This window comes from Cyprinus carpio, chromosome A11 (genome assembly GCF_018340385.1).
Source record: "Cyprinus carpio isolate SPL01 chromosome A11, ASM1834038v1, whole genome shotgun sequence".
In the NCBI taxonomy this organism is placed as follows: domain Eukaryota; kingdom Metazoa; phylum Chordata; class Actinopteri; order Cypriniformes; family Cyprinidae; genus Cyprinus; species Cyprinus carpio.
Window position 1 is genome coordinate 14418624 of NC_056582.1, and position 21934 is coordinate 14440557.

At 37.0% G+C, this 21934-nt stretch overlaps 2 protein-coding genes across 4 annotated transcripts; one reads left to right on the forward strand and one right to left on the reverse strand.

Annotated features, from left to right (window-relative positions):
* Positions 1-1638: 1638 nt before the first annotated feature.
* On the forward strand, positions 1639-7169 carry LOC109098531 (activity-dependent neuroprotector homeobox protein-like). The gene is made up of 4 exons (XM_042766403.1): positions 1639-2033; positions 3926-4038; positions 4179-4268; positions 4366-7169. Exons 2-4 carry the CDS (start codon positions 3931-3933, stop codon positions 7066-7068), a joined length of 2901 nt encoding a protein of 966 aa, XP_042622337.1. The 5' UTR covers positions 1639-2033; positions 3926-3930; the 3' UTR covers positions 7069-7169.
* Positions 7170-11592: 4423 nt separating this feature from the next.
* LOC109098530 (GATA-binding factor 1-B-like) lies at positions 11593-18204 on the reverse strand. Of its 3 annotated transcripts, XM_042766405.1 has the most exons (7): positions 17798-18200; positions 16637-17655; positions 14434-14641; positions 13333-13824; positions 13109-13254; positions 12352-12477; positions 11593-12266 (listed from the first exon to the last, which is right to left on the reverse strand). In XM_042766405.1, the coding sequence occupies exons 3-7, from the start codon at positions 14639-14641 to the stop codon at positions 11982-11984; spliced, it is 1257 nt and encodes a 418-aa protein (XP_042622339.1). In that variant the 5' UTR covers positions 16637-17655; positions 17798-18200; the 3' UTR covers positions 11593-11981. The 3 variants fall into 3 exon arrangements, with proteins under 3 accessions (XP_042622339.1, XP_042622340.1, XP_042622338.1); XM_042766406.1 differs by having other exon boundaries at positions 16641-18204; XM_042766404.1 differs by having other exon boundaries at positions 16637-18200.
* Between the last annotated feature and the right edge of the window lie 3730 nt (positions 18205-21934).

Genomic DNA, 21934 nt, shown 5'->3' on the forward strand with positions numbered 1-21934 from the left:
TTCCTGTTCTTACCAAATTTAGTCAACAGGACTTTTACTGTAATTTTAGCATAGACGTCATGTGACTGAAATCACATGACTTGTGTGGGGTGATTCCACACAAAGGGGCGGGGCACTTGTCAATCAAGAAGCTCCCCTGGGAATTGCATGACAAGGTCAGTGACAGGATTCTGACTAGATGAATGTTAAGGACATAAATCTGTCATAAATAATACAATGTTCCTAATTGTTGTCAAATTATGTTTGTGATCTATTCAAGCAACAAAATATGTATTAAAGTGTGGAAAATGTGTTTTAGTTTTTTTTCTTTCAAACATTTTTTTGTTGTCCCACATTATCAAATATGATTGAGAATGTGGGACATCATGCTTTTGGGTAATCTGGGACAGTCTTTAAATGGAGGAAATATGTATTTGGGACTTCATAAGTCTAATGACATGCTATAATGAGAAATGGGTGTTAATGTGGACTACTGGAGGTTATAACATTAGCTCACAGTAGCAGAAGTTCACAGCTAGCTACTAAACCAGCTAACTAGAGAGACGCTACAGAGATGGAACCTGGGAAACTTATTCCAGTAGCAAGCAAAGGTATCACGATGAAGTAAATTATTTAATTTCCCAGATTCCCAGTTAGTTTAGTACAGGATATACAACGGATCAAATCACTGAGCAGGAGGGGGATCTGTGCCCAGGCCTGTTGACAATGTTCTGTACACAGACACACACAGACACACGCACACACACACACACACACACTGGTATCACGAAACGTGCAGAAGATAATGGTGTGATAGATGATGATGGGTCTCTCACCTGCAAGGAGTGTTTGTTCCGAGTAGCCCCAATTTTAATAGAATGGTGAACTTCAATAACTGACTGAATAATCCATTAATCAAATTGTTGCTTGCTGTTGCTAAATGTTAAACAATTTTAATAGTTTGAAATGAATTTAAATGAATTAACACAGTAGATTGTTCATGTGTACAGAAAGAAAAATTATTTTTCCTGATATTGAAATATACATTTTCTTATTGCGATTTATGTACTTGTCATTTTTTTTTTCAGAATGCTTTTTAAAAATTGGTGATATTGTGCTTGGCATGCAGAAAGTATGGTGAACATATGCTTTTTTAGGTCCAATACATATGTCCCAGAGTAAAGTTACCTGTCCCAGATTATCAAATTCAGGCAGAAAACACTAATAGGTGTGACATGTCTCCTCTGGGTATAATTTCAACATTCTTTCTTCTGGTGTGGTTAGAAAACATTTTAGGGATATCAGAAAAGTGTAACGTGTTGATCTTATGTGTTAGATAGATATCGAAATAAATCGCAGAAATCAAAATTCACCCTAGATGCATTTCTTAAAGGCGCGTCTAATGAGGAGATGGCGAGCACTGCACATGACCAGATGGCTCGTTGTTTGTCGTGGTAACCAAATCAAAACTCTTTCAAAATGCAGCTTTTTAGCTTTTTAGGAGAGAAGCTAAATGAGCCCGATCTGTAAAGAAAAAAAAAAGAATTTGGCCCGAGCCCGGCCCGAATGGACTCAGCGTGTCGGACACCGTAGACACCCGACGGGCGTGCAGACCTCTACTCCAGACATCAGTGTTGCCCCTTTTGAACTTTACACAAATGTCATTTCCGTTTGCAACCGTCCGCCATTTTGAACAGGCTGGGCTGGTATGTGGAGCTGAACAGGCTGAGAGAAAAAAAAGTCTGTTCTCTGCCCCGTGCTTGTAATGAGTTGACATAACAGCCTATCCAAATCGTGTATTAAAGAACAAGCTCATGGAGTGGACAGAAGCTGCCCTGTAGCCCGTATAAATCCAGCTGAAGACACATGGTGCGGATTCTCAGGATGAGTTGCCGAAATCCACCGGCGGCGGCAGCGGCGCGCAGGACTGCAGCATCTGCCCGGGCCGAATAAACCACAAGCTGTCTCTGTCCTCCCATCCTAACTATTCATTTGGCCTGAAAGCAGATCGCTTGAAGGGAATTCCATCCATGCGAGACCGTGAAGAAAAGCAGGTAATGTGTGTTTAAAAACGTCTGTTTTTCTTTCTCTGGCATCGGTGCTTTTGTGTGGAGTTGAGTGCACATCAAACATCCGTGCGGCTAAGCTAACGCGCTAACTGCATATATGTGCATGGAGTAACAATTGTCTTGTTGTCGCTAAACTAAGTTTGTTTTAAAATGAAATTATACATTTGAAGCACTTCCCTCCCTTTGGAAAGTCGGTAACTTACGTGCTCGTCAGCGCAACGCCAGCGTAACCTGTTAAAATAAAGGGAGTATTTTGCTGAGACCATCTAAAAGGCCTGCTGTGGCCTGTATTGTTTAGTGGAGTGGCATTCATATGAGCAGCTGTCCCAGTTGCATTTTGTTTCAGGAGTCAGAGTTTTATAAGAGAGGTTTGTTTACATTTTGCAAAATCTATCTCTCCATTGACCCTAGAGTGTTGCATGTGTAGTGTGCTTTATTTACCATAACTGATTGTCATTGTCTTACTGTATGTCCAAGGATGAGGGTGTTAAATCCTCTGACAAGTTGACAGCACTACTTTTATAATAACTGTACATTTACATTTAAATGTATTTGTTGTTTAAGATACAATATTTGGAGTGAACAATGACAAGTTTAAGATGGGTTTGTACCCAAGCTAGAACAGAAGTGAAATGCAGAAAAGAAAAGTGAACTTTTTTAAACGGTTGTTAAGTGCTTGTGGAAGACATTTGTCTTCAACTGCATCTGATGTGATGTCTCAGCAGAACTGTATTTTTCATTTGGGTAATGCATGCACAATTATATATTGATTGTTTTGTCTGTTTCAGTTGTTTTTATTAACATATATCTTAATTAATTAATTAATTTATTATTATTATTAATTAAAAAGTTTAACCTGGTTGAATTGTTTAATGGTATAATGGTTAGTTCACCTCAAAATGAAAATCATGTCTGTCACCATCAACACACACTCACATTCATCCAAACCCAAAACAATAATACTTAAAAAAAAAAAAAAAAAAAAAAAATTCTTAATGGAACTAAGATTTCTGTTCCTCCACTGAAAGTCAGTTTACCTGAAACTTTTAAAAAGGCACATACATAGAGCACATTAAATATGGTAAACAGAAGCTCAACCGTATTCGATGGACACATGAGAACAAACCTCACTAGTTCTTGTGAATCCTTAAGCTAATGTGTCAAGAACAAACCTCATTGGTTTTCATGTTTGAATCAAGTTCCATTTACCATATTTAATGTGCTCAATGTGTGTGCATCGATCATAAGCCTAAATTAATTCTGTTCATCATATAAAGCGCCTGTTCAGAAGAACAGTTTGATTGATTTGGATTACTTTTACAAAGTCTTAATGACCTTTTTAAAGCATCAAAGTTTTGGTATAATGTACTTTCAATAAAGAGACAGAATTCTCAGATTTCATCAAAAATACCTTTATTCATGATTCAAAGATGAATGAAAATCTTTTGGAGTTTGGAGCGACATGAAGGTGGGTAATTATAACTTCTTTTTTTGCTGAACTATCACTTTAAAATTGTTAAATGTGATGTACACTCTCATGGGGCTAATGAAAACTGGGGCCCAATATATTGAAATCACATGAACAGCAGATTAATGCTCATTTTAATCCTTGTAACCCCTCTGTTTTGAACACCTACACTTGTGGAATAAGTTAATCATGGCTGACTGCAACTAGAGCATTTCTACAATGGCATTAATAACTGATAACTACTGCTTTTGCATGATGCTACATTTATATTACATATAAGTGCATTTCAAGTCTAAATTGGTCTGCACAGCATAATAATTGTTTATTGAAACTCTTAACAACTGAAAGCTTAACTAAAATCCTTCTTTTTTTATTTATTTATTTATTTATTATTATTATTATTTTTTAGAAGAGATGTTTCAGCTTCCAGTGAATAACCTCACTCGGCTAAGGAAGGCCAGGAAAAAAGTCAAGAGACTGCTGACTGACATTGGCCTTGACTACTGCAAAGAACATGTGGAGGTAATTAGTCTTGAATTGCCATTGTGTTTCGCAGTCATATTGAACATCAAATGCAACATCATAACACACAACTTGTGTGTTAATGCATAAAACTTAAACCTTTGCTTCATTAATGTTATTTTCTGTCTATTTTCCTGTAGGACTACAAAGATCTTAGCCCCAGTGATTCTTACATGAAACAATTTTACCTTGACATTTGTACGTGGGATCCATCTTGGACAAAGTCACAGGTATGTCATCCATAGCCACTGCAACAAAAGTCCTCAAAGCAAAATATTTTGCATTGCATAAACATTTTGTAATTTGCTTTGTTTTCAAATGTTGCAGGACTACAGAACAAAGCAGTTTTGCTGCTCAGATTGCCCGTTTGCCTCCAAGTATTTCTCTGCCTACAAAAACCACTTCCGCAATGTTCACAGAGAAGACTTTGAGACCAGGATCCTTCTTAATTGCTCCTATTGCACATACAGTGGGAACAAGAGGACTCTGGAAACCCATGTCAGGCTCTTCCATATGCCTCACAATATGGTGCGTCAGGGTTTCGCCGGCCCTCACGGAGCACCAATTGGGGTTAGGGACGGTATGCGGGTAGACAAGCCCTTGTTGGGTGATCGAAAGGAGCTCCCGGTGTACTACTGCAAGAAGTGCACCTATCGAGATAGACTGTACAACGTGGTGCGCAGGCATATCTACAGGGAACACTTCCAGCATGTGACTACACCTTACCTGGGAAAAAACTCAGAGAAGCAAGAAAACAGTGTAGAGGCCCCTGGCAACAGTCAAGGGATTCACTGCAAGAGCTGCCACTTTACTCCTCGTTCTTATGAAGCACTGGTGCAGCACGTCATTGAGTTCCATGAGCGCATTGGCCATCAAGTCACCGCTATGATTGGGCACACCAATGTCATAGTGCCGAGGCCCCAGGCGAACTTATTCCAAAGGGGCGTTGCAATCGCTCCTGGTGTGCGTCCTCAAACACCTCAAATGAGTCGCTTCAGTGTGCCCAAAATGGTGGGGTTACCTGTCGGCAACCATTTCAAGCAAACCCTTGCAGGCAACTCCATGCTTGGTCACCCAGTACGCGTTACACTACCTGATAAAGCTTTCGTATCCAGTGCGGTCTCACAGTCACACACAGGAAAACACCTGGGCAGCTTTGGAGTACATGGTGCTACACATATGAATGCCCAGTCGGCTTCTTTCTCCCCCTCGTTGAAGAGTCTACCTCTCTCTTCATCCGTGCATGCTGCTGCTGCCACGTTGACGTCACTGCAGGCCAAGAAAGCTTCAGCCAATGCTCTGAACACCTCACAAACACAAAAGTGGAAGATTTGCACCATCTGCAATGAACTTTTCCCTGAAAGCACATATAGTGCTCACTTTGAAAAGGAACATCAAGCGGAGAAGGTGAGGGCGATGGCTAAATACATCATGAAGATTCACAACTTTACTAGCAAGTGTCTGTACTGTAACCGTTACCTACCCAGCGACTCTTTGTTGAACCATATGCTAGTGCATGGGCTATCATGCCCGCAATGTCATTCCACGTTTCATGAAGTTGAGAAAATTGTAGCCCACAAGCGGCTGGCGCACCCCAATGAGCCAGGGGATCCGCCAACTGGTTCTCCTCTAACGTTCGATCTCACACTTCAACAAGGAAGCCCAAAAAATGTTCAGCTAATTATAACCACCTACAACATGAAGGAGACCCCTGAAGCCTCTTCAGCTGCCAATCAACCGCCACAAAACAGCGCCATGGCTAAGCCTGTAAAGATGGCTGCAAAGCAGCCAGATACTCAAAGTGATTCTGTGGTCCGAAACATGTCCCAGTCTTCGGTGTCGCAAAAGAAAGAAGTTGGGAAGACTCTCTGCCCACTATGCTTCACTATTCTCAAAGGTCCCATCTCGGACGCCCTAGCCCATCATTTACGGGATCGTCATCAAGTACTCCAAACGTTGCACCCTGTAGAGAAAAAACTAACCTACAAGTGCATCCACTGCCTGGGAGTGTACACTAGCAACATGACTGCTTCCACTATCACGCTTCATTTGGTGCACTGCCGAGGTGTTTGCCAGACCCCTAAAGGCACCAAGCCCATCACGCCTGGACTGCGCTCACCTGGAGCTGGGTCTCTCAAACGTGAGTTAGTCACACCAGATGCATCTGACCCCAAGAGAAGGAAGATGGTAGACCAGTCTAGGTATTACCCTACAGTCTTTGTTGAGAAGCCAGAGGAGCCGGTCGTGTTGGCATTGGATCCGAAAGGTCATGGTGACGAGTCCTATGAAGCACGGAAAGCTTTCCTTACAGCATATTTCAATCGGCATCCCTACCCTTCCCAACGGGAGATCGAGAAACTTGCTGCAAGCCTCTGGTTGTGGAAGTCAGTCATTGTCTCGAGCCATTTTGCCAACCATCGGCGCTCATGTGACCGAGACTTTGTCTCCCGCAAACCCGTTGTGTTACTAGGCTTTAACATGCGGGCAGTAAGCCAGCTCAAGCATGACATGAGCTTTGATGCCAGCTGGCTGTTTGAAGTCAACAATGATGAAAAAAGCGGATTCTCAAGGACCTCAAGATTTAGGCTGAAGTCTCCTGTTGGTTTCTCTACAGACTTCAAGGGGAAAAAGCAGCCATTAAACACTGGACAAAGTAGTCAAAGCAACTGTGCCTTCAAGCCATGCCCTGGATCATCCTCAGAACCTATTGCCATTGACTCTGACAGTGATTCAGAGCCAGAAGTGATGCCTAATGAAAATCTTAATCAACAAACTGCGGCGTTAAAGCCTTCAGTAGTTCAGTCCCACAAAAAAGGGGCATTGCTGCGAGAGAGCTTCCGTTGCGAAAGAGATGTCAGGGGGAGCAGAAGTTCTCCCAGAGTTGGGCCAAAAAATCTAGATGGCTCTGTTTCTAGTTCCAGTCCTGACGAGGCGACCTGGTCAGGCAGCATGCCTTCTGAAGAGAGCCACTGCAGACCAGCAGGACGATTCGAAGTAAAGGGGAAGAAAGTTGGGTTGCTTGGTAGATGATGACTTAAGGTGACAGTCCCCTTTCTCTTCTATCTATCCATGCCCAGATTTGTAGGTCAGAGCTTTTACCTCACATTTGGCTGACATTGAACGTTATGATATGAACTGAGTAAAACATGTAAAGTTGGAGGAGTTATACAGTTTTACTGAACGTACTGTTTACTCTCAAACAATTCTGCTGTCAAAAAAGCAGAAAAACAAATATACTGTATACTGTTTTTTTTTCAGCCGATCCATAGTCCTTGATGAGTTTTTATTTTTTTTGTCTTCTTTTTTTTTGTATACTGTTCTCTGTATTTAATCATACACTTGTTGGATTTGTAACAAAATTGATAGGTCTATTGTTTTTTTTCTTCCCCTGATTAAATAAAAAAAGTGTAATTTACAATCAAGTGCTTGGATGTTGTTGTTTTTTTTTTTTTTTTTTTTTTTTTTTTTTGTAAAGAATGCTGAATTCAATTATTATTCTTTTATATTATAAATAAAATTATAACACACAGACCGCTATTTTAGTGCAGTGTGAAGCAGGTGCTGGAATATTAACTTGAGCTTCAGAGCAATTGGTTGTGTTCAATTAGTATTAGCATCTCCGCAAATAAACATCATCTTTTATACCATTTATATTCATTTTTTTGTTGCTTTATTTTAGAACTTCTCAGTTGTAACTTGACCTCTATCTTGACTATTGTACTGACACCACACTGCCCTTAGAGGTCACTGTCTAAAAAATGAATATCATTCATAAATACACATTATAATGTACACAGCATGTTTATGGCTGCTGCATCTTGCCAAGTGAACTAAAAACTTTTATCTACAACAATCCTAAAACCTGTTGATGGTCATGTTAGCTTGATTAATGCTTTCTAGTTAAATAAAAAATGTAGTCTTCCAACAGACACTTAGTTATATGATTAGGATGCTATAATATAATTTTGAGAAGTACAGGTGCATCTCAATAAATTAGAATGTCGTGGAAAAGTTTAATTTATTTATTAATTTATTTCAGTAATTCAACTCAAATTGTGAAACTCGTGTATTAAATACCGTAAATTCAGTGCACACAGACTGAAGCAGCTTAAGTCTTTGGTTCTTTTAATTGTGATGATTTTGTCTCACATTTAACAAAAACCCACCAATTCACTATCTCAACAAATTAGAATATGGTCACATGCCAATCAGCTAATCAAATCAAAACACCTGCAAAGGTTTCCTGAGCTTTCAAAATGGTCTCTCAGTTTGGTTCACTAGGCTATCATGGGGGAAGACTGCTGATCTGACAGTTGTCCAGAAGACAATCATTGACACCCTTCACAAGGAGGGTAAGCCACAAACATTCATTGGAGAAGAAGCTGGCTTTTCACAGAGTGCTGTATCCAAGCATGTTAACAGAAAGTTGAGTGGAAGGAAAAAGTGTCGAAGAAAAAGATGCACAACCAACTGAGAGAGAACTGCAGCCTTATGAGGATTGTAAAGCAAAATCGATTCAAGAATTTGAGTGAACTTCACAAGAAATGGACTGAGGCTGGATTCAAGGGCATCAAGAGCCACCACACACAGACATGTCAAGGAATTTGGCTACAGTTGCTGTATCCCTCTTGTTAGCCACTCCTGAACCACAGGCAGCATCAGAGGCGTCTTACCTGGGCTAAGGAGAAGAAGAATTGGACTGGTGCCCAGTGGTCCAAAGTCCTCTTTTCAGATAAGAGCAAATTTTATATTTCATTTGGAAACCAAGGTCCTAGAGTCTGGAGGGAGGGTGGAGAAGCTCATAGCCCAAGTTGCTTGAAGTCCAGTGTTAAGTTTCAACAGTCTGTGATGATTTTGGGGTGCAATGTCAACTGCTGGTGTTGGTCCATTGTGTTTTTTGAAAACCAAAGTCACTGCACCCGTTTAGCAAGAAATTTTGGAGCACTTCATGCTTCCTTCTGCTGACCAGCTTTTTGAAGATGCTGATTTCATTTTCCAGCAGGATTTGGCACCTGCCCACACTGCCAAAAGCACCAAAAGTTGGTTAAATGACCATGGTGTTGATGTTCTTGACTGGCCAGCAAACTCACCAGAACTGAACCTCAGAGACAATCTATTATTTACAATAAAAAAAAAAAAAAAACAAAAAACAAAAAAAAAAAATTCAGATGAGCTGAAGGCCACTGTCAAAGAAACCTGGGCTTCCATACCACCTCAGCAGTGCCACAAACTGATCACCTCCATGCCACGCCGAATTGAGGCAGTAATTAAAGCAAAAGGAGCCCCTACCAAGTATTGAGTACATGTACATAAAATGAACATACTTTCCAGAAGGCCAAACAATTCACTAAAAAAATTTTTTTATTGGTCTTACGAAGTATTCTAATTTGTTGAGATAGTGAATTGATGGGTTTTTGTTAAATGTGAGCCAAAATCATCTCTATTAAAAGAACCAGAGACTTAAACTGCACTGAGTTTAATACACAATTTGATTTGAATTACTGAAATAAATGAACTTTTCCATGACATTCTAATTTATTGAGATGCACCTGTACTATGCAGAATTTACATGGTGCTATTGCATTCATGGAGGGCATGGTTGATCAAGATCTTTAAATGAATGGATGTCCATCTGGTGCCATTTGTGCTCTGAAAATGTGGAACGTGCACAGATTCAGTAGAATTTTGATAAAACATTTGGTAGTGGACATTTAACATAGGGGGGTTGTATTAGCAAGTATTGTAGTGAGCAAGGAGAGACTGAGGCACATGAACTGTAACGGATGTCGTTTTGAATTTGCTTTGGCTGGGCCCATGTCTAATCTGTGGATTTGTGACCATTTCCCCAATACATGGCTGGCCGTGCAGATTTGTGAGACCATTTAAATACCCAATACATGGCTGGCCGTGTCCCAGCAAATAAACATACAGTAAGGACAAAACTGCAAAAATAAATAAAGAACCCACAAACGGTCGTTATGGAGTGTAAATGCTAAAAGGTAACAACTGAGTAAATTACTTGTCTTTTTTTTTTGTATGTGTAGGTCACAGAACACACAGGTCAAAGGTCACTGTAGTATATCTGGGATTGAATTCAAACATTAGGGCTGGGTTTTGACACAAATTTCACAATTCGATTTTCATTCACGAGCTTTCGATTCGATTCGATTACTGATTCGATTCGATACCGATCATTTTGGATATATATCAGGTACAGTACAATTTTCTCAAGGAAAAAAAAAATCTCAACTAATGCTGTAAAATATACATGAGAGTCATTTGGTACTACTTTACTATAACACTGAAGGTTAAAATTAACTGATTTGTAAGCTATAGTATACAACTGTTAAAATGCTACTTTAATAAAATTACAATTACATAATATTTCTGTTTTTTTTTAATATAAACATTTAAATGGTGGCTGTCATAAAAAATGATGGATTTATTCAAACATAAATTAAACATAAGAACAGTAAAAAGTTGTACTCTTTGTTTTAACTTACCTTCGGATGTTTAGTCATGATTATTTTGCGATTAAACTGATATTAATATGGAGCAGATGATTAGTTCACGTGCGCCTCATGCTGCTGCATCTGTTGAACTGAGGCACTACAGCTATCTGTCACTCCACATTAAACAGCGCCAAAATGGTATTTATTGTTTGAATACTGAAATACAATGCACATAAATTGAAATCTGAGACTTTGTTTCATATTTAAGCACCAATGCACACTGCTTATTGCGATTTATTGGATGGGAAGTGCCCTTCAACGTTCTGTCCATTAACTGAAAACAGGATACACTAACCGATTCTCGGGATTTAAGAATCGATATCGTTCCGTAAAAAAGAGAATCGATTAATATTGAGATATCAATATTTTTTTAACTCAACCCTACTAAACACTACTGAAAATAGGCCTACTTCATTAACGGTCAAATCTAGTACATAGCCTACTATGACAGTATGTGTATATGGACACAGTCCGGTTGTTTTTCAGTATACCTTGGTTCTTATATTCTCTGTGAGAATTTCTGTGCAGGTGCATTTATTTTGCCAGCACCTGGCCCGCAGTTGCGTTATGTATACAGATATAACAGTTTTTCCGTGTGAGCTAAATTTAGGACCTGGCACGAGTGGAACCTTGGTTAAATGTTTTGTCACCCTCCGCCAGCTTTATGGAAAGTGTTTCATTTGCATGTTCATGCTCCAAAAGCAGATCAATTGTCAAAGCCTCTGCAGAGTGGATGAATGGACAATGACACTATTATTGCATGACTGGAATGACATGAAGTCCAAATTGTGAGCTCCAAACCACAAGGTCTAAAACAGTTTGCAATATTTAAATACCATCACCACATTGAAAATGGTCACCTTTGATAGTTAAAGGTATATGTATGTATATATATATATATATATATATATATATATATATATATATATATATATATATATATATATATATATATATATATATATATATATATATATATATATAAAGGTCAACTTTGGTGTCAGTGAGGGGTAACTGAGGCACATAAGACAAAAACACCAAACACTTCTGAAGCATTTATCAGTGTATTATAGTATTGAACTTGCAATATGTCATTATGTCATTTCAACCTCAAAACATTTAATTATAAGACATTTATTGATCATCTTAGAAGAAGTCGTAGTATGATTCTAGCACATACAAAAAGCCACAAAATCATAAATATTTACATTTGTTATTATAATATAGCTGACAGTTTCAGTTTTACTGTTCCACTATTCAAACATGACCGGTTCAAAATCAGTGACAAGCTGTTAGAATGTGACTGTTATGGAGCAGCTTTAACGCATTTTCTTTTTACTTAAAAAATATGATGAAATGCTTTTATGTAATGTACAATACAATGTACTGTACATGCCTCGTTATGGACATTACCTTCAATAGACATTTTCTTCACATTAGTGTGGGCACCATGCCAGAGTTTGGGTGGTGGGTGTAGGGCAAAGTTGGAGAAGAGTGCAAGGTGGAAGGGGTCAGCAGGTGAGGGGTGTGACTGTAGGACAGGAGGGGTCCTGGATTCAGAGAGTAGTGTCCTACATGCTCATCAGGAGCTGCCATGTGAGACATGTCAGGGTAAACCTCTGAAGCTGCACTCTTTTTGCCTTTCTTGTTTCTGTTAGACACCTTGCGATTCCGTGTCTGTATTCCATCCTTCTTCATAGTTAATGGCCTGTTGACCTGCAGAAAGACATAGCGGACATTTCAGGTTTGGCAGTTACTCATTTTTCCTTCTGATGAATGTAGTATGAATGAGTTCACTCACGTTGTGCAGTTTAAAATAGAGGCCGCAGGCATTGCATACAGGCTCGCCGCTGGCATTGCGTCTCCATAGTGTTGTAGTGCTCGTGTGGCAGTTGGCGCACTGCGTTCCAGTACGTTTGCTGACAATCTGACACAGAAGCAAAGTTTATTATCACTAAACTGTATATAATCACCAGATAATGAATTAATAACTCAATTTAATTAAGACATTCATAATTAATAAATAAAATTACAAAACTATTTTAAGTATATCCAACTTTACTCGGATACATACAGTACGCTTATACCGTAATGCAGTAAATACTATATAACAAATCTGGGCTATGTAATTGGTAAATCGTTAGAAAATGTAAACTATATTATTGCTCAGCAAAATATATAAAGAGTTGGATATATGGTATATCCTACTTTACTACATGCATACATACAGTATGTGCACATAAAGCAATATATATAAAGTTGGATATATAAGTATGTTCAACTTTATCTTAAACTTACAGTATATTCCTGTAAAGCAATGCTTGGTTGCTTATATTGTGGCAAAATGTAAGTATATTATCACCCACCTCTAATAGGCTACTAAATGCAACTATAAGGCATGAAGATATTAAAATATAATAAACATTAACATGATTTTCTGAAACAATGTTTACTGTGCAAATGTTATTTAAATATATATACATATATATATATATATATATATATATATTTTTTTTTTTTTTTTTTTTTTTTTTTTTTTTTTGCATTGTTTTACATACCAGCCTCTTTTTTGGTCTGATGAGGGGTCTGTTCTGGCCATTCATCTTATGGTACAGTCCACAAGCATTACAGAGGTAGTGGCCTGTCCCATCTCGACGCCACAGAGGGGTGGCAGTGGCCCCACAATTTACACATTCACGTGCCTCTGTCAAATTCAGAAGTAAATATTAAGCCAAATCGTGCTTTTAAAATACTCAATAGATTCTAGAGGAGATTTACATACCTGGTGGCGAGAGTCTCATCTTGTTGCAAAGTTTGGGTGAGTATGATGAAGGGCTCATCCAGGGTCCCACGGCAGAATAGAGTGCCGCTGAACTATAGTCCTGTGACGTGGTCATGTAAGACCCGTATGGACCCAGCATGTGCGAAGAAGGACCATACACACCTCCAGCCGCTGAACTCAGATTGAGAAAGCTGCTTCCATTTCCACCCATGGGACTCAGGCGCTCCGCTTTCAGGACTTCCTGGAGCCTGGGACTTTCCTTCCCATCATGGCTCGGGGAAGGGAAGCCATCTTTGGAGGAAGTGAAAGATGGGGTAGCGCTGTTCGGGTAGATGGATGTGGAGGTGTGAGAGTGTAGTGGCGTCTTTGTGAATGGGCTGCTTGCCCAGACAGTGGATGTGGGGTTGTAGGAAGAGTTTAGAGAGTGACCAGCAGAGTTGTCCAGCCACTGGATGTTTCCCAGAATTGATGGAGAGGAGTAGACTTGGCGAACTATTTCAAAGGAATTAAAAAATGAACACATTTTGACACTAGTATAGCACAGTAGCCATGCTTATGTTGAATAGTGATAGTGAACGATTTTTTTAACTTTTTGTCTTTGCAGTAATAATGGAAAAACATTGGACCCCACTGACTTTCATTGTATGGGTAAAAAAACAACAAAAAAAACAAAAAAAAAAAGCTTTACATTAAATTAAATGATGAGTTAATGATGACATACTTTTAATTTTTGGGTGAACTACCCCTTTACATTCTTATTAATAAAGGTTCTTAATTGGTATCTATGGTTCAGTGAAGAACCTTTGATATCTAAAGAGCCTTTTTATTGCACAAAGGTTCTTCAGATTCTTAAAATTGTTCAACTGTTCATTGCAAGGTTCTTTGGGGAACCTAAAATGGTTCTTCTATTGCATCACTGTGAAAAAACCCTTTTTGGAACCTTTATTTTTTAAGAGTGAGTGGTGATGTGGAACACAAAGTTTGCATGTCTTCATATAACTACTACTGATCTTTTATTATATTTGCAATGCCATTTGATTTGATGCAGCAACTGCACATTTCACTTTTACAGTCTTTTAACTGCAGCAGTGAGGAAATCACCTGGACTGTGTCTGTAAGATGATGAGGCTCGGCTCTGTCCGCTCGTGGAATAATATGATGGCAGTAAGTCAGTCTCACAGCTGGAGTAGAAAGGCTCGTCATCTTCGCTGGGTGGCAGTAAACCAGGCTCTGTGGTGTAGTTTGCCAGTGGGTCTGGACTAATCAGGCTGGGGGACACCCAACGAGACTGCTCGGATGAGTTCTCCATCTTTCATGTAGGAAAAATAATGTTCAGACTTACATACCATCAATTTACAGTATAGGAAGAATTATTCATTTATATGAAGTTGATTTAGCTAATTTTAAAAATGATGATTGCATTATTAATGTCAACAGGTAATATTATAAATTAATACATTCTAAATTCTATGCAAACATTTTTCTCAATCCTTGTTAGCTGAGAAACTGCCATCAAGATGGATGGGAATGCTAACAGATAGCTTGACAGGTATTATAGTCCTCCTTGGTCCACACAATACTTTATTAAGGTATCTAGACAGTACGGCCTGTCACACTTCCCTTTAAAAGGTCCTCATTTGACTGTAGCAAAAAGTCAGCACTAAAAATACATCAGCATGTACAGGCATTCATAACAGTTAGCATTAGCTCACAACAACTTTAACTCCCTTAGGGGAATTGACTATTAAAAGATTAACAGAAAGACCATAGCATTGCCTTTGAAAAACAGAATAACTGTTGAAAGAGATCAGTATTGATTATATATTTGTCTTGAAAAAAAGTCATGTCAATTTATTTTTGCTCTAGAAGCATCAAATTTTATTACATTTAAAAAAATGTAAATAGATATATAATTTTTTTATATTATTGATAAATAATTAATTATAGATAGATAAATAAATAAATCTATAATTTTTTTAAGGCTTTAAAGGAAGTTAAAATCAGAATGTCAAACAAAATGTAAGCCCAGAAAGTAGTGAAAGAAAGAATTAAATCATTATCAGAACCAGAAATAATAATAATAATAAAAAAATCATCTTAGAGCTTTAGTCTTTATTGCATTGATAAAGAAAGCCTTTCTACTTTAACATTCACTGGCACTTTATGGCACTTTATGCATTCAAGTCATTATGTGTTTTTATTTATTTATGGACTCATTTATTTTATTATTTATTCGCAATATTCACAAAATCAAATTTAACAAAATTAAACAAACGACGCAACTAACACAAAAAAACTATAACATAAAATATATTCACAAAATATTCACATAATCATATTTGACAAAAGGATGTAATGGACGTAATTACCATAAATAGTGTTGAGTAATATAGTTGAGTGATTATGAATAACATCCTATTCTCCTGATAACTGTAGCTTATCATTATAAGTCTATATAATGATTGCAAACACTGAAAGTGTCAGACAAAATGCAATCCATTTTGTGCTTATTAGCATAATGCTGTGCAATCAATGGAAAAATGTTGAACGTAATTTGAATCAAAGTGTGAATGACTCGTTTCAACTGTGAAGGCACTGGCAGTTACGTGCACGTTGTAGAAATATGCGTTTGTTTTTCAAGTAGTTATATGAATTTAATATTAACACCATTGAAATGTTTGTATTTAATAATAGCAGTATTATGTTACTATCATTATTTTTATTTTAATAAGAATCCGTTATGAACATTCAGAATGAATTTGTTTTTTAAACATTTACAATACATTTATAAATTAATGAAATGGAGAAAAACATAATTGGAATATTTTTACTTGACATTTAACTAATAAGTAACATCTGATTCTGGCATTTTTCATTTTCTTTTAATTAAATTATTGTTCCAGTCAAGTCTCTTAAATATAATAAGCAGTAACTTGCCTATTGAATGATCTTCAACACTATTTTAAAATGTGCTTCTTATAATAGCAAATAATAATTGCACATTTATATGTATACAAGTTCATAAAATATTGCAAACAGTACACACATTTATTTATTGGTTTATATGTTAATTGATTGATTAAATTGTTTTCCTTTTAGGCTGTCTGGACACTAAGATCTAGACTATAACAAAACTTTCTTCACATCAGAAGTATATCAAATATTTGGCAAATATTAAAGATGTATCCAATTAATTTAAAGAAATATTATCTTCTTTATCTAAACACAGAAAAGAATTTTGTGAGTACAAAGCCAGGTATTGTGTTGTGAGACACTTTTTCTGGCACTGTATGGAAGAACTTACCTACAAGTGATGTATCGAGGATCTTGTTTATCAGGTGAATAGATTCACACCAGTGCACAGATCATGCAGGACGTCTGAGGTATGAGAGCGTAGTCTGGTCCTCTGCTCGCTTGCTTATCTCCCTCAGTCTTTGGGAACTAGTAACTTCATTTGAAATTGTAGGGCACCAATGGGTGGGGTTGGGGTACTTTTTTGGACACTCCTACCATACGGCCATGCTTAGAGTTTTGAATATTACATGGCAGATCTCTGGCTGACACAGCAACTACGTATAGATGAGCTTAACAATGGTGGTTTGTATAAATATTCTTGACCATTACGATTGTGCGTGACTGGCGAAAACATGATTTTGAACACAAAACTATATCCTATTCAGATTTCACAATCAACTTTCAATCAGTTATTGAGCTTTCTGGTTCACAAAAACGTCTGTAAGATTTTAGCAAAATGGCTGTTAAAAGATTTACACAAATACAATTGAGATATGATTAATATTTAAAATGTGTCCAGTAGTAAATTTGACCAGTTATAAGAAATCCTTATACTGTAGAGGTTATATAAAATGACCTGGTGTATAAATACATAGATAAAGAGGCAAATTTAACAGTCCATTGTCTGAGAAAATCCCACAAAGAATATGAGAAACCCTAGTTTACAACAACCATAAACTTATCGTTCATATGATTCAAGCACAATGATAAAGGTGCACTTTTGTGATGAAAAAAAAAATCATAGAGCATGTAAGTTTTCTTTGGCACATAGACTATTTGGCATATAGACTATTCTGAATGGAAACGGTGACTATATGAACAAAGCAAATGAAAATACAAAAGCACTTTTCCCTGGTGCAGCTCAGCAAAGAACAGTAATGCAAATCAACTCAAATGCTGCAATCATGGTGAGAGATACGGACGCAGAACGGCCTGCCTGAGCACAGGACTTAGACTGTCACTGTCATTTGACAGTCAAAACACTTTCAACTTCCCTCCACCATTGTGCATTTATAATTTTCAGGGAAACTGGGAAGAGATCCAGAGAAACAAATGCTTCAACAAGGGACAGGTTATTGATTTACATAAGGCTCAATTTTAGAACTTCAGCATGTAGGCCAATACATTGTTACATCAAAAAAAAAAAAAAAAAAAAACATTATTTACTCACCCTCATTCTAAACTGTATATTCCAAACAACTGGCTTTTTTTTCCCTCGGTGGAACACAAAGGGACTTGTTTTCCATGTAATAAAAGTGGATGGTGACTATAGGGTTGTCAAGCTGCATAAAGCACATAACAACATAAAGCATCACAAAAAGAAACAGGCTCAAATTCTAATCATCATTCATCGAATGTTCTATGGAGGAGAGTAGAGTAGACATTCTGTTTAAAAAAGATATGATGGTAAATGATTTCTAAGTTAACTGGCATTTCAAAAACATACGAATAAATGTCTTTCTGTCCTTATTATCCAGTGTTATCCAGTGTTCTACAAAAAATTAAATCATCCATTTTTGTATTGAAGTGAAAATGTGTAGAATTTAAAATGCTTGTAAAAGCTTGGACCTTAAAAAAAAGAAAAAATAGAAAGAACTCTCTGAAGAGAGAGAGAGAGGCAGTGTTGAGGGATGTGGCTGGTGGCTGTGTGTGTGCTGGCTGCTGAACTGTGATAAGAGGTTATCAAGATTGGAGTGGGAGGCTGGGGAATCGTAAGCCATGACACTACATGAACAAACTCACAGGAACAGTGACACCCTACAATGGTGGTCAAGACAACTCTTTTAACACTCACATACAACATATACGTTTACTTGGTTATTTAAATAAGGACACACTTTAGATGTCTAGTATATGAAGCTAATTAATATGACACGTAGACTAACCAAGCCCAAATCAATAAATGTTTCTCATTTTTACACACACACGCATACATTTAAAAAAAAAAAAAAAAAGTATAAATAACATAAATTATATACTGTTCAAAAGTTTGGGATAATGTTTTTAACCTCATTTTGTATATGAAAGACTCCAAACAGTTTCTGACTGTATGTATATATCTACACTACACACTATTAAAAGTTCTACAAAAAAAAGTGTTATGCTCGCCAAGGCTGCATTTATGTGCTCAAAAAATGCAGTAAAAACAGTAATGTTATGAAAAATGTATACAATTTAAAATAACTGTTTTCTAATTGAATATATATATATATATATAAAAGTATAAAAGTATATATATATAATAAAAGTAATTTATTCCTGTGATGTGAATCTAAATTTTCAGCAGCCATTACTCATGTCTCCAGTGTCACATGATCCTTCAGAAATCATTCTGATTTGCTGCTCAAGAAACATTTCTTATAATTTTCAATGTTGAAAACATTTCTGCTACTTAATATTTTTGTGGAAACTGTGATATGTTTTTCAGGATTCTTTGAAAATTGAAAAGAACATTTATTTGAAATAAAAATCTTTAATGAGATTATGAATGTCTTTAGTGTCACTTTTGATCAATTTAATGTGACCTTGCTTTATAAAAACTGACCCCATAATATAGGTTTAAAAATATTGCATTGCATTGGTCTCTCCGTAACTCAAATAAAATAACTCAGTACAACTATGTGCATGCAGTCTTGTGTTGTGTGCTTGCAATCCAGGGTTTTGTTTAAGGGGCAATGCGACTGACAACAGTGACAGTGCACTTCTGTTAGTACAGTGATATCCATTCCTGAAACCAGGAAGTCCTTAGATCCAGGTGCAAAATACACAATGCCCGTGTGCATCCATAAAGATGTTTCAGTTGGTGAGTGACACAAGACTCTGTGGGAGCTGTTACTGGTCAGGGTGGTGTGGGGGCCAGAGCAGAAAGGCCAAAAGGTTGGGGGCAATTGTGGGTACTTGGGGCAGTGTTCCAGTTCCAAGGAAAGAAACTTCCATGAAAGCAGGCCCTTATCTCTGCCTCACACAGCCAGCTGAGCGGCTCCGTGTCATGAGTGTACAGCTCGAAGGACCGCCTCTCTCTCTCTGCCTTGACTTCTTATTTTTATTTATATCCAAAGTTAGATTGAATTTGCTTTAGGTCATCCACATTTGTAAGTGTTATCGCCAACAAGTAGCTTCATTCCCAAATAATTACACATCTCATCCTCAAGACTCTATAAAATCATTTCTAGTCAAAAGTCTTATCCCAAAGATAAGTCTGAGTGAGAGGACACAGAATGTTTCTTGTCTATGGGTTGCAGACTGTAAGAGGATATATCACACTAAAATAATTTCCAGTCTGTCCCTCCTCTATACCACTTCATTCACAACATATATAAGAATAAAGCTGTTAATTCATGTTAATTTGTTTGCATATTCACCATCTGTTCCCAAGGGGAAATTCTCATTTGTTTTTAGAATATTGGTTTTCATGAATAACAAGAAAGAAACTACAGTGGTTGTCAGATCTTCAAGTATGTAATCTCACATCCTTGTGGTAGTTGCAGTAAATCGCTAACAATGTTTGAAAGTTTGAGGCCATTTTTTAAATGTTTTTTGAAAGCAGTCTCTTATGCTCACCAAGGCTGCATTTATTTAATCAAAATACAGTAAAAACAGTATATTGTTAAATATTATTACAATTTTAAATATTTGTTTTCTGTTTTAATACATTATAAAATGTCATTTATTTCTGTGATGGCAAAGCTAAATTTTCAGCATCATTACTTCAGTCTTCAGTGACACATGATCCTTCAGAAATCATTCTAATATAATGATTTTCAGATGTTTTTGTTTTTCAGGATTTGATGAATAGAAAGTTCTAAAGAACAGCATTTTATTTAAAATAAAAATCTTTTGTAACCTTATCAATGTCTTTACTGTCACTTTTGTCAATTTAATGCATCTTTGCTAAATAAAAGTCTGCATTTTTTTTTTTTTATAAAACAAAGCTTACTGACCCCAAACATTTGAAAGGTAGTATACACTTTTAAACCACAATTGTCTCAAACATTTGACAACTGTCTTCACATTTGAGTGATTGTGTGTAATTTATGTTGTACAACAAAATGTGAAAGCATCTTAAAGTAATGTTTTGACAGATTTTATTTTACTCATAAATCCATAACCACTAGTTTAAAAACCCATTAGAAATCCATGGATGGGTTCCTTCGGAGATAGGCTACATGTAACACTTGAATATAATTCATAGAGAGAGGGACGAATAGCATGCAAGACAGAGGTGAAATTCTAAACTTTCAAAGAAGAGGATGTGTACCTGACCTCAAAGCCACAGCTCCCATAAGTAATGGTGTGACTCAAAGGTACCAGCTAAGTTTGTCTGTGTTTTTGTGAGGTAAATTAGTCGAAACCACGTTTCAGTTAAGGAGAACTGGTCTCAATCTTCACTGTTACACTGTTACAGTTTTGGCCTCCACACCCTTAACTGACACTGAACAAGACACCTCCCATGTGAAGACCTCACATGTAGCGGGTTCTGCCAAGTGTTTGCCTCTATATTTTGTACTTTGAAAGCCAAATGAATGATGAAAAGCTACCCCTACAAAACAATAGAGAGCAAGGCTATGTCAGCTGGTATTAATAATTATACAGTTGCAATAGGGTAACTTTTTTGTTAGCCTACACAACATATTTAGTTTGGCAAGGTGTTTGTTTAAACACTGCTAAGTTTACAGTAACACTGCTTTGTTTAACACTGCTAAGGTTAACCATTACCTATTTTGCCATGTTTTCTTATGAATCCGTGATACAAACAGGACATTACAGTCTGAAATACAGAACGAAGAAGTGATGACTGAGATGAGTTTCTTCATGACCTCTTTTCATTGAAGACAGCTTTGGTTATTTTTATCATGACACAGTGGAGCACACACACACCACACTTGAAAGTCATTCTTATCGGAAACTCTGGGTGAGCGTCTGTCTTAGAAAATATTCAGAATCAGAATCAGAATGAGCTTTATTGATAGTATTAACAGTGAAGGATGTACATGTAGACCCATGTGCAATTCACATAAAAGGCATTATGTACAACTTTTCAAGTATCCTATTATAGTCCAGAATAGCTACTTTTGCAATAACAACAAACACATTATAGGGTTAGTTCACCCAAAAATTAAAATTAGCCCATAAATTATCCTCACCCTCAAGTCTTCCTAGGTGTATATGACTTTCCTCTTTCAGACAAATCCAGTCGGAGTTATATTAAAAATTGTCTTTGATCTTTTAAGCTGTTTAATGGCACTCAGCGGTTCATTCAAAAAGTAAATTAAAAAAAAAGCGAAAAAAAAAAATACTATCCTTAATA